This window comes from Lithobates pipiens, unplaced genomic scaffold, assembly GCF_037356315.1.
Source record: "Lithobates pipiens isolate NorthernLeopardFrog02 unplaced genomic scaffold, aLitPip1_a1.2 Scaffold_19, whole genome shotgun sequence".
Classification (NCBI taxonomy): Eukaryota; Metazoa; Chordata; class Amphibia; order Anura; family Ranidae; genus Lithobates; species Lithobates pipiens.
Genome location: NW_027507764.1, coordinates 565,284,403 through 565,298,255, shown reverse-complemented (window position 1 = coordinate 565,298,255; position 13,853 = coordinate 565,284,403). Strand labels below are relative to the sequence as shown.

The 13,853-nt window shown below is 43.7% G+C and overlaps 1 protein-coding gene across 1 annotated transcript in view; it reads right to left on the bottom strand.

Annotated features, from left to right (window-relative positions):
- TG (thyroglobulin) overlaps nucleotides 1–13,853 on the bottom strand; it is a 483,762-nt gene that overhangs the window by 280,030 nt on the left and 189,879 nt on the right. The window contains exons 32-33 of the mRNA XM_077493367.1: nucleotides 10,816–10,927; nucleotides 9,353–9,432 (exon numbers count right to left, since the gene is read on the bottom strand). Coding sequence (XP_077349493.1) covers nucleotides 9,353–9,432; nucleotides 10,816–10,927 — 192 coding nt within the window. The remainder of the gene's footprint in view (nucleotides 1–9,352; nucleotides 9,433–10,815; nucleotides 10,928–13,853) is intronic.

Below are 13,853 nucleotides of genomic sequence, written 5' to 3'. Positions count from 1 at the left end.
ATATATTTTTTATAAGTAAAGAATTTACAATTGTCTAAACTGTTACTTACTACATTTTTGTTTCATTGTTACATACTATAGTAAATGTTTTGTTCAGACTGGAGCTCTTCTTTAGATGTAGAGGAGATCAGAATAAAGTGAAACTCAAGTAACAAAAAAACCTCTTAAAATTCCATTATTTAAAAAAACTAAAAGTGTTCCCCCCCCCCAGGAGCTGTTAAGCCATTATGTGGGAGTATGCACCGCATATTTGCACATTATTGTAGACCTACCCGTCAAACAATCCCCTCCAACACAGTGTCATCTCTCCCGCTGGTCACGGGCGCACCCATCTTCTCCTAGTCTTCTTTCCTGCCTGGTTTAGTCTGTTCAACCATGATGAAGTTACTCCTGTGCATGCGCATGGGAGTCACATCATCGTAGCACAGAGCAGTGGAGCAAATGGACTGCGCATGTACATGAACACTGACATGCAGGGAGAATCAGTTATGACAGAAAGAGACCAATAGGGTCTCTTCAGTCATAAAAATCCTACCCGTCAGTGATTTTTCTTTTTTTTAGGTTCAATTCCACTTTAAGACCTCCCCACCACAGCTACTTATAAAAATTATATTTCAATTCATTTTTTTCAAACAAAATTTCATTTTCTATGTTTTGGATGTATCCAAATTTCCAAATCACGATAGGAACTAATTTCAACGGATTCGAAAACAATATGTCGAAATGAACAAAATAATGAATTTGAAAAACTCGAAAATTTATTTGAAAAATTCAGAAAGTGAATTTAAATGTCAACAACAAAAACAAAAAACAAAATCAAAAAACTAATTTGAATAAAAATAAAAAATAAATTGAAAATAAATTGAAAATTACTTTGAATTTGAAATGGAAACATATTGCAATAAATACAGCAGCGTATACAAGTGAAATCAGATGATGATAAGAATAGCAAAGAATAGAATAGAAAAAAACAACAGAATAGATTATAATATAATAGCATGGAATAGAATTAGGCTGGATTCACACCTATGCAGTTTTAGTGCTTTTTGCATTTTGCAGATTTGCACTACAGCCCATTTAAGATGTTTTTTCTTCTGAAATTCTAATTGATGTGAAAATAAGGATTATGCTAACTAAATCTGAATATACAAAACAAATTCCGAAAATGATTCATTCTAACATAACAAATAGATAGATATACTTTATTGTCATTGGATACATACAACAAAAAATTTCTGGGTACTCTTTACAGCAGCAATAAAACACTTCTCAACAAAACCACACATACATACTCCTAGCACATGCCCACATATCTATATAAAGGGGTGTTCCAGCCTTAAAAAAAAAAAAAAACCTTAAAAAAAAAAAACTGGTCCAGCAATGTCATAAGTCCTTCCTCTTGTCCAACTGTAGCGGTTGGCAGTCCTTACTACTACACTAAATGGAGCTAACATTACGTGTGAGCACAATTTAGTGCACTAATATAGTCAGCCCTGGCTCAGGGGGTCAAGTCAATGATAGCCTGGGTTTAAGTCCAGGTTCACACCTTACGTGACACCATAATGACGCCTCCGGGCAACGTCATTGGATGGCCACACCCCATGTCTATATCAGAGGTGGTGGACAGTGGGAACATTACACCGGAGAAAGACAGCTTCAGGACAAGACTGGCTTTTTTTGTTTTTTTAGCCGGAACCAGCGGCGATGAAGAAGACGGCGGCGGCGAGGAGGAAGAAGAAGACGGCAGCGAGGAGGAAGAAGAAGACGGCAGCGAGGAAGAAGACAGCTCCACAGGAGAAGACAGCACAAGAAGAAGATGACGGCACTGGGAGATGATGGCTCCGGGCTTCTTATTTAGGACTTGTCAAAAACCTGTTCTTGTAGTTTGTTAACATTTGACTGTTTTTTTGGTGAATGGGTAGGGGTACAATGCACCCAATACCAATTCACATGGGGGGTGGGATCTCAGGGCACCCCTGTTAATGGGGGCTTCCAGATTCCGATAAGCCCCTCCGCCCTCAGACCCCGACAACCACCGGCCAGGGTTGTTGGGAAGAGGCCCTTGTCCTAATCAACATGGGGGCAAGGTGCTTTGTGGTGGGGGGCGCAGAGCAACCCCTGCCCCAAAGAACCCCCCCTCATGTTGAGGGCATGCGGCCTGGTATGGTTCAGGAAAGGTGGGGGGGTCACTCACTCTTTCCCTCCCTTTCCTAACCTACCGGGTGGCATGCTCGGATAAGGGTCTGGTATGGATTTTGGGGGGACCGTTTTAAAAAAAATGTTGGCGTGGGGGTCTCCTCCAAATCCACACTAGACCCAAAGGGCCTGGTATAGACCTGGGGGGGGGGCATTTTGTGGGGGGTTTTTTACAAAAAAATAATTCTGGCAATTTTTTTTTACATTTAGCTTTCAGTGGGGAAGCTCGCTGACAGCTGAGGGCTCATCGGTTGTTAAGGATGCAGTGACCGGCTTCCCAGCCAACCTGCTTAGCAACCAGCTATATACAGCGTTAAAATAAAAGACGCAAAACACATTAAAAAATCGCATCACAAACACAACACTTGCCTTTCTGGTGCAGTTCTATTGAAGTCTATTACCCGCAAATAGCGGGAAAAAAGTCCCCAACCTTTTCCAAAAACGCACTGGCTGAAAAACGCATAGATGTGAACTTGTACGATAGGAAACCATGTTACATGGACTGTAGTGCGTTTCTGCAAACTGCAAAATGCACTAAAAAAACTCATAAGTTTGAACCTAGAGTAAAGGAAGTGGCTTCCATGACACTGACACTCATCTAGCCTGGAAGGCTGGCACCACTTAGTGGTGGAATGGAATTACTGCACAGGACCGCTGCTGATTGAAGGTCAGAATTGCAGCAAAAGCTTCTTATTTTATTTTTAATGGGCTACTTATTTTTATATCTTCTTTTTTTTTTTTTTTTTGCTGAAGTTATGTCTCAAACAGCCACCTCTGTCATATTCAGCATTCCTGTAGGTAAGCTTGTCAAATGACAGTCTTTTTACTGTATTGTTTGGTCGTCTAAGCCCTGTGTTTTGGCAGCAGACTTCAGCGTATTACATATCTATCTTGTACTGATGGATTAGCAGCTAGTAAGCACATTGTTCAATGCTTTTCCAATGACTCAGTTAACACCCTGCAGCGGTGGAGATAGAAGCTCATTGTGCTGGAAAGCACACCTGTTCTCCAACACCGCTCTCCCTGTAAAACCTGGAGGAGATGTGAACCTGAGACGGCTCGCTCAGAGCTAATAACACACAAAAGGTTCTTTTTTTGTTTTTTTTTTACATCAGAGTCTCATTCACAACAGGCTGCATTTTAATTCCAACACATGGAAATACAGATCTTAAAAAAATATATCTATATATGGTTAATGTGGTGTCCACACGCATATCAATATGATCATACAATCAATGATTTATGGCAACCAAAATGATCAAATTGAATGGAAATCCCAAACCAAAGATCAATTTATTAAGCCCCCAACCAATTTAGACCCCAATTTCAAATTTTGTCAATCGCTTCTGATCAATCAAAAGAAACATCTGCGGGTTCAATAGATTCAATCGTATTTCGGATCGATTCAGGCTGGGTTCACACATATGCAAATTGGAATGCGGGTATCCCCCGCATCCAATTCACATGACATGCGAGTGTGACCGGGGTCTCAATGGAGCCGGTTCACACATGTCTAGGGCGGGAGCGGTCTAGATTGAAAAAAGGGTCCGATGTGTTTTTGGTGTCCGGTTCAGGTGTGAATTCAGGCAAAAATTCAGACCTGAATGTCACCTGAACCTAGGGTTGCCACCTGTTCAGGATTCACCTGGACAGTTTGGGTTTTGAATCATGTGTCCGGGTTTCAGACTTTCACACTGCCTAAAGCCAGCACTTACGATACCCCCCTCCCCCCCAAACACATAGACGGGAGAGGAGAGAGGGCATGATCTGCTTCTCCTCCTCCCGCCCCTATCCCTCTGTGTCCTCCTACCCCTCAAACTGCAATCCAATAAGAAAAGGGAAGTGGGGGAGGGACATTTGAAGCCCAGCAAACGCAGATACATTTGGATGGGAGGACCAACTGTCAAAGGGCGAATGAGCTCACCATCCATCCCTGTCTGTGACTGAAATCTCCCCCCTCCCCCTTCTCTCTGCTGCATCTGCGTGAGTACACTAGGGTAAATCAGGGTTCTAGGAGCACCCCTTACATCAGCGAGTCCCCAGAGTTCTCCCTTATATCAGAGTCTGCAGAGTCTCCCTTTACTGTGAAAGGGAACTTTGCAAGTTCAGATGTAAGAACAATCTCTCAGATTAAGATATAAAGGGGAACTCTGCGGATTCAGATGTAAAGGGGAATTCTGTGGATTCAGATGTAAAGGGGAATTCTACAGATTCAAATGTAAAGGGGAATCAAATGTAAAGCGCGACTCGCACGTGCGCAGTAGGGAACCGGGAAATGAAGACGAAGATGGCGGCGGCGGCCTCCGAGAGCCGATCGACAAATCGGCTTTGGGTGCCGACATGGCGGGCGCGCTGTCCATATTTTAAAAGTCAGCAGCTGGTGTATTTGTAGCAGCTGACTTTAAAAAAAAAAAAAACGGCGGAACTCCGCTTTAAATTTCATTCCGACGAACGATCTGCCGATTTTCGGATCATTAGTATGGTGCTTTTTCGACAGCGGATTCTGAATTTTCCTATGACAAAAACTGAAGGTGCAGGCTATAAAAAATGTTCATATGAAAAAATCGTAAGAGCAAGACTACGCATGCTCAGAAACGAAAGAATACATATAAAACAATTCAACACATTACATCCCTTCTGAAGTTGTATTCTGTCATAGGAGAATTTTCACATGGGGAGTAACCTCTTCACAAAAAACGGACGAACGTTTGTGCGAAAATCTGATCGTGTGTACGAGGCTTAACCGACCAGCTGCCGTCATTATGCTGTGGGTTGGCATGGCTGCGCAAATCGGCGTAGCTGTACGTCGGCCACTTTAAGAGTAATAGGAGGCGATGCGCTTTGCCGGAGCTGAAGCCAATGCGCATGGCCATCGGCCGCGATGTCCGCCAGCCACCTGCTATCGCTCCACAGAGAGCCAGAACGGGGATCTGTCAATGTAAACAAACAGATCCCCATTCTGACAGGGGAGGATAGAGAGATCTGCTGTTCGTAGTGATCAGGAACAGCGATCTCTCTCTACTCCCAGTCAGTCTCCTCCCCCCACAGTCACTATAAGAAATGGGGTGAACGTTTTCGTCCAAAGAATTTTCATACGGTTTTCTTATGGTGTGTACACAACTTTTGAGCCGATTCCGTATTTTCGTACAAAATTCTCGAAGGGACAAACTCCAAAATTTTTCTCGTACGGGAACAGAACGAACGATTTTTCGTTTAACCACTTCCCGACCAGCGCACGACGATGTACGTCGACAGCATGGCACGGGCAGGCATATTGGCGTACATGTACGTCCAATATTCGTTGCCGCCGTGCCATCGGGAGCGCGCCACCGGCGGCGCGCTCCCGCGCTGGTCGGGACCCCCGTGAGTCCGGTCGCGGGACCCGCGGACTCGATCGCCGCGGGCATCCCCGCGATCGTCTCACGGAGCGGCCGAATGGAGGAAATGCTGTATAAACAACATTTTCCCATTCTGCCTAGCAACTAGTGACGCTGATCTCTGCTCCATGTGATTGGAGCAGAGATCAGTGTACACTAAATGAAAGCCCAACCCCCCCACAGTTAGTAACACACCCCTAGGAACACTTAACCCCTACACTGCCACCCACTGGTTAACCCTTTCACTGCCAGTGTCATTTACACAGGAATCACTGCATTTATATAGCAGTGATTACTGTATAAATGACAATGGTCCCAAAAATGTGTCAAAAATGTCCGATGGGTCCCCGACAATGTCGCAGTCACAATAAAAATCGCTGATCGCCGCCATTACTAGTAAAAAAAAAAATAATAAAAAATTATTAATAAAAATGCTATAAAACTATCCCTATTTTGTAAACGCTATAACTTTTGCGCAAACCAATCAATAATCGCTTATTGCGATTTTTTTTACCAAAAATATGTAGAAGAATACGTATCGGCCTAAATTGAGGGAAAAAAATTTTTTTTTATATATTTTTGGGGGATATTTATTATAACAAAAAGTAAAAAATAATGCGCTTTTTTAAAAATTGTCGCTCTATTTTTGTTTATAGCGCAAAAAATAAAAACCGCAGGGGTGATCAAATACCACCAAAAGAAAGCTCTATTTGTGGGAAAAAAAGGACGTCAATTTTGTTTGGGAGCCACGTCGCACGACCGCGCAATTGTCAGTTAAAGCGACGCAGTGCCGAATCGCAAAAAGTGGTCTGGTCTTTGACCAGCAAATTGGTCCGGTCTGAAAGTGGTTAATGTGTACTGTTTTCGTACGATTTTCGTATAAGAAAGATCAGAAAAGAAAGACTGCCAAAATCAAATCCAAAATAATAAACAAAAACAAAAAAAAAGCCTTTGTCGTGCCAGAATTTTCGTGAGCATTTTCGGACAAATTTTTTTCATCGGTTCTGATTCACTGTGAAACATGGAGAAAAATCAGAAAACTTTCGCCCGATTTTCTTATAGTGTGTATCCTACTTTAGAACACACCTCCCTAGGACACACTTAACCCTTTGATCGCCCCCTAGTGTTAACTCCTTCCCTGCCAGTGCCATTTATACAGTGATGAGTGGCTATTTATTGCACAGATCACCGTTTAAATGTCGCTGGTTCCAAAAAAGTATCAAAGGTGTCCGATCTGTCCGCCGCAATGTCGCAGTCCCGGTAAAAATCACAGATCACCACCATTACTAGTAAAAAAAATAATAATAATAAAAATTCCATAAATCTATGCCCTATTTTGTAGGCGCTATAACTTTTGCGTAAACCAATCAATAAACGCTTATTGGGATTTTTTTCACCAAAAATTTGTAGAAGAATACGTATTGGCTTAAACTGATGAAGAAATTGTTTTATTTTTTATTTTTTGGGGGATATTTATTATAGCAAAAAGTAAAAAATATTGTTGTTTTTTTTTTCTTTTCTAAATTGTCGGTCTTTTTTGTTTATAGCGCAAAAAATAAAAATCGCAGAGGTGATCAAATACCAGAAAAAGAAAGCTCTATTTGTGGGAAAAAAAAAAGGACATCAGTTTTGTTTGGGTACAATGTCGCACGACCACGCAATTGTCAAATACAGTAACAGTGCTTCGGAATTGTGTACACACGATCGGAATTTGCGCAAACGGATTTTGTTGTCGGAAAATTTGAGAACCAGATCTCAACTTTTGTGCGACGGAAATTCCGATGGAAACTGTCCGATGGAGCCCACACAATGGAGCCCACACACGGTCGGAATTTACGACAACAAGCTCCGATCGCACATGATGTTAAAGGAAAAAACTTAACCTAATATAGTCCTTCTGCAGGACCTGAATGATGGCAGAACAGGTCTCTGGAATAATGATCCCCAGAGCCTGGGGGGAGATGCCTGTAGAGAACTTGAGGTCCTGCAGACTTCTCCCAGTCGCCAAGTACCGCAAGGTGGCGACTAGCCTCTGCTCGGGAGTGATGGCTTGCCCCAATTTCAATTTCAAATTCTGCTTCACAATATAAGGGGTGAGCAAAGCCAACAGACGGTGAAAAACGAGGTCTGTCATCTGGAGAAAGTTCCTGAAATCATCAGGATTATTCTCCTGGATCTCACGAAGCAAAGGCATGTGCGAGAATTGGTCACGCTGGAGTAACCAATTCTTGGTCCAAGAACACCTCCTTGCCCTGTTCATTGACCGGGCTTGTGTCAAAGTATAAACACCAAGCCCCCACACAGCACGAACTGTACGATGAGTACGTCCCCGCACCATGGTTTCAAAACGGTCGGCTGGTCAGAGCGAAATTAACAGAACGCCACGCAGAACAGCAAGGCCTGTGAAGAGCGAGCTGAAAATCAGCAACGGGTGGACCAGAACGCACTGGAAAACAGATACGAACTGACTACACGCAGAATCTGAAGAACAGATAGAAACCCACACAAACACAAACTGAACAACAGTAAAACGATCTGAAAAAGCAGGAGTCTGAAAAGCGCAAATCTAACCAAACTTCTACTAACACGAGATTAGCAGAAAGAGTCCAAAGGGTGGTGCAGTGGCTTTTGAACTTCCCTTTTCCAGTCCCATCGTACGTGTTGTACGTCACCGCGTTCTTGACGGTCGGACTTTGGTATGATCGTGTGTACGCAAGACAGTTTCAGCGGAATTCTGTCGGAAAAACCTTCAGAAAACCGGTCGTGTATACAGGGCATAAGTATCTTTGTACCCCCACTTCCAAAAAAAAAATAAAGAATGTAATGCACAAAACACAAATAAGCCCTGTACATATGGAGAGCATGGATGAGGCCTTCTCAACGTGTTTCACTTGATGCTTCCTCAGGAGAGGGGTGAACAGTTGCTCATCAATATATGAAGAACCCGTCCACGCTGGTGTACCTGGGCCAGGTGGGTTCCCCTTAATTCAATGAGCCAATGTATGACCATGTCGGCACCCCACTTCTGAGGGAGCAGCAAACAAAACAAACCCCCCCATCCAAAAATAAAAATTAAAAATTAAGAGTGTAATACACAAAACACCAATGCGCACTGTATATATGGAGATTATGGATGAGGCCTTCACAACATGTTTCACTTGCTGCTTCTTTGGAAGTGGGGTGCAAACAAGTTCATACAGCTGCTCATCAATATATGAAGAACCCACCCACACTGTTTTCCTGGGGCAGGTGGGTTCCCCTTACATCAATGAGCAAATATATGACCATGTTTGCACCCAACTCCTGAGGGAGTAACAAGTGAAACAAAACCCCCTCCTAAAAAAAATTAAGAGTGTAATTTACAAAACACAAATAAGCACTGTACATATGGAGATTATGGATGAGGCCTTCTCAACATGTATCATTTGTTGCTTCTTTGGGAACGGGGTGCAAACAAGTTCATACAGCTGCTCATCAATGTATGAAGAACCTACCCACACTGGTTTTCCTGGGGCAGGTAGGTTCTCCATACGTCAATGAGTAGCTGTATGACCATGTTTGAGGAAGCAACAAGTGAAACGTGTTGAAAAGGGCCTCACCCATAATCTCCATATGTACGGCACTTATTTGTGTTTTCTATCCCTGTAGTGTTTTTAAAGGGATATAATGTGCAAATGTTCATATACTGAAGAGATGTACTAAATATTAGTTTTTCTTTTGCCCTGACATACCCTTTAATGTTAAACATGTGGACCCAGTGTTCACACGTATATGCATACCTTGTATCGCAGGTCTCTGTATGTATCCAAACCCTCTACAGCACGGGTCAGCATCACAGTGGAGCTCACACAGGAAAAATCTGAGAGTGACACAGAAAATACAATTTATTTTAGTGGTTATGAACTAGTAGTGTTTCTTCTATCCTCGGGGCAGCCAATAGCTACATGTATCTCTAGTGTAAAGCTCTCCCTTGATGCAAAATACTGAAGGAGGAGGGTCAGCATGGCAGCCAGGAAACTTGCATTTTCAGATGGAGAGGTTAGCAATGATACCTATATAGCTGGCTAGTTAAAAAGAAAAAAACTCCTGGCTACTGCAGCACTGACAGATGAAAGCAATTGGATGGCTCTATAGCATTCCCACCCCACTGCCATGCATCCAGGCTCCTGTCCCACTGACAGGATATTTATCCCAAGAGACATCCCAATCCAGCAAAGAGAGGTCCCCAGTCCAGCAAAGAGACCACCCTGGACCATCAAAGAGACTGCCCCGGACCAGAAAAGCGACTGCCTCGGACCAGCAAAGAGACCTCCCTAATCCAGGAAGGAGACATTCCCAGTCTAGCAAAGAGACATCCCAAGGCCAGCAAAGAGACATCCCCAGGCCAGCAAAGAGACAGCCCCAGGCCAGCAAAGAGACATCCACAGTCCAGCAAAGAGACATCCCCAGACCAGCAAAGAGACATCCCCAGACCAGCAAAGAGACATCCCCAGACCAGCAAAGAGACATCCCCAATCCACCCTTCTTCCCTGCTGCTACAGAGCGGGACTTTGGCTGTAACACACACTGAATCAGTTTAGGATTCAGTGCGCTCACCTTCTTCCCAGTGTGTGACAGCCCTCTCTACCCCTGTGCAGCTGTCACAGTGTGCTGGCCCAAATTAGGAGAGAGCCTGCCATTGTCCCTTAAGTGCAGCTGTATCTCCAGCGGCTGGCATGGGAGGTATCTATCCCCTGCAGGCGCTCCTTGTGTGTCACTAGAGTCGTCTCTCCTGCCTTCTTCTGCACCTTCTAGTTTGCTGGCCCCGGCCCTGCTTTAGGAATAGCTGAATAGTGAGAGTTGAGCCATGGTCTGTGATAGCCCTGTCCAGACCGTGCTCACTGCTTACCTCCCGCTGTGCAGCCTGGTCATCAACAGGCTGCTCCTCTTAGGACATGCAACCCGGTGGCCCCCGGCCCACCTGGCAAATGCCCGGTGAGCCCTATGGCCAGTCCGGGCCTGTATGCCACAGTGAAAGCAATAATGCTAGGCCCATTATTCACGGTTAAGTCTAAACTGATGACCTGTAAGAGCTTTTAAAGCATCGCGAATGGAAAATTTAGGGTACTGAAGTATGTCATTGTTTAATGGGCACACACAATTTTAAGGCTTGACATGTTGGGTATCTATTTACTTTGGAAAACCTCATCTTTTATACTGTATATCGACATAATTTTAATGTGTCTGTAGATTCATAACTTACCCTTTAGAAACACTTTCTCCAGTCACTGTTATCAGGTTTCTCACAGTTATCTCTGACAGCTTACGGTACGGGACAGGGACGTAGAAGTGTTTTACTTTATTACTGAGAGTCTCTGCAGAAAGGAAAAACATCCTAGATCCAATACATACGGCTCCATTTTTTTTAAACCTTTTTTTAGAACATCAGAGAAAAACAGCAATTTCCCATGAAAACATAAACAGGCAATACATACTGTATACAAGATCCGCACAGCAGTATCCAGGCAATCATGAATGGCTTGTATTCCATGAAAAGAATGCAAGACGGATGCGGTGCCAAGCAACTAACCAAACATGATTAGTCTACTCCAGTCGGAACTATTGCTTACTATACTGTAAGGGGTGCATTAAAGTAAAAGTTTTACAAAACACTGTAGCCTGCACACATGGTGCACACCTCATTGCCCCCAATTTAACTTTATAGTTCACATGTCCACATATTTTTTTTGAGTTCGGCTTAAGGGTAACTCCATATCAATACGCCTACCATTTGTTTCTTTGTAGTCATTGATGTTTTCAATAAAACACAGCAAAAATATTGTGTCTAGTCACTGATGTGCTGATTTCATGGAGTAGAATATAGCCTGAAGGTCCATTGGATGAAATAGAAAAAAAATTGCCAGTACTTGTGAGCAAGAGTGGTCAGGATGTTGGCGTTTAGTGGGAATCATTTTGCCAAGTCCTTGACACCCAGTGTGAAGTATTTGCAAAGTCCCTGATGTCCATTATAAGAATTTGCCCAGTTTGAAGAATTTGCCCAGTCCCTGGTGACTATTGTTGAGAATTTGCCCAGTTCCTGTTGCCCAGCCCCTAGTACCAAGTGTGAAGTATTTAACCACTGCCTGATTCTCAGTGTGAATTATCTCCCAACTCCCTAATGTCCATTGTAAAAGTATTTGCCCAGTTCTTATTGCCTAATGTGATGTCTTTGCCCAGTGAGATGTATTTGTACAGTCCCTGTTGCCCAGTGTGGAGTGTTTGCTTAGTCATTGAAACCCAGTGGAAAAAAATGCCTTCTGTCTGATGCTTAGTGTGACATATCTAATTCCTAATACCCAGTATGTCGTATCTGGCTAGTAGGAAGCATCTGCCCAGTCTTTACTGCCCAGAAGAAAGTGCTTTATCTAAACACACATGGCCAACAGTAACTATTTTTCTCAGTTACTGAAGCCTGGTAAAAAAATATTTTTCCCAGTCGGGTGCCTAATAGAAAGTATTTTCCCTAATCCCTGATGTCATTGAGAAGTATTCTTCCCAGTTGTAGATGCCTAGTCTGAAGTATTGTGCCTAGTTCCTGAAACCTAGTGATAAATATTGTGCCCAGTCTTAGATGCCCAGTGGGAAGTATTGTACCCAGCTCCTGGAGCTTGGTGAGAGGTATTGTGCCCAGTTGTAGATGCCCAGTGGGATATGTTGTACCCAGTTCCCAGTGTCTAGTATGTATTGGGCTGAGTCAGATTCCTAGTTGGAAGTATTGTGTCCAGTTCCTGAAGCCTAGTAGGAAGTATTGTTTCCAGTCCTAGATGGCTGCCCAGTGTGAAGTATTGTTCCCAGTTCCTGGTCCCTAGTAAGAAGTATTGTGTCAAGTTGTAAATGCCCAGTGGGAAGTGTCGTGCCCAGTTCCTGGAGCCTAGAGAGAAGCATTGTACACAGTCGTAGATGACCAATGGTAAGTATTGTGCTCAGTTCCTGGAGCCTAGTGAGAAGTATTGTACACAGTCGTAGATGACCAATGGTAAGTATTGTGCTCAGTTCCTGGAGCCTAGAGAGAAGCATTGTACACAGTCGTAGATGACCAATGGTAAGTATTGTGCTCAGTTCCTGGAGCCTAGTGAGAAGTATTGGGCCCATTTGTAGATGCCCAGTAGCAAGCGATGTGCCCAGTTCCCAGTGCCTAGCAACATATATTGGGCTCAATCATAGATTCCTAATGGGAAGTATTGTGTTCAGTTCCTGAAACCTAGTAAGAGGTATTGTGCCTAGTCGTAGATGCCCAGTGTGAAGTATTGTGCCCAGTTCTTGGTCCCTAGTGAGAAGTATTGTGCAAAGTTGTAGATGCCAGTGGGTAGTATTGTGCCCAGTTCTTGGAGCCTAGTAAGGAGTATTGTACACAGTTGTAGATGACCAGTGGGAAGTATTGTGCCCAGTTCCTGGAGCCTAGTAAGAAGTATTGTACATATTTGTAGATGTCCAATGAGATGTATTGTGCTCAGTTGTAGATGTCCAGTGGGAAGTGTTGTGCCCCATTCCCAGTGCCTAGGGAAATGTATTTGGCTACCAGTCTTAGATTCCTAGTGGGAAGTATAATATCCAGTCCCTGGAGCCCCTTGAGAAGTAGTGTGTCTAGTCCTAGATGCTTAGTTCTTGGTGCCTACTGAGAAGTACTGTGCCCAGTTCCTGGAGCCTAGTGAGAAGTACTGTGCCCAGTTCCTGTGAGCCTAGTGAGAGGTATTGAACCAATTGTAGATGCCCAGAGGGAAGTATTGTGTACAGTTCCTGGAGCCTAGTGAGTAGTATTGTGCCCAGTCGTAGATGCCCAGTAAGATATGTTTTGCCCAGTTCATGGTGTCTAGTGAGAAGTAGTGTGTCCAATTCCTGGAGCCTAATGAGAAGTATTGAACTAATTATAGATGCCCAGTGGGAAGTATTGTGCCCAGGTCATGTGAGCCTATAAGAAGTATTAAACCAGCTGTAGATGCCCAGAGGGAAGTATTGTGTCCAATTCCTGGAGCCTAATGAGAAGTATTGAACCAATCATAGATGCCCAGTGGGAAGTATTGTGTCCAGTTGCTGGCGCCTAGAAGTATTGTTCCCAGTTGTAGATACCCAGTGGGAAATACTGTGCCCGGTTCCTGGCTCCTAGAAGTATTGTTCCCAATTGTAGATGCCCAGTGGGAAGTATTGTGCCCGGTTCCTTGCGCCTAGAAGTATTGTTCCCAGTTGTAGATGCCCAGTAGGAAGTATTGTATCCAGTTCCCATTGTCTAATGAAAAATACTGT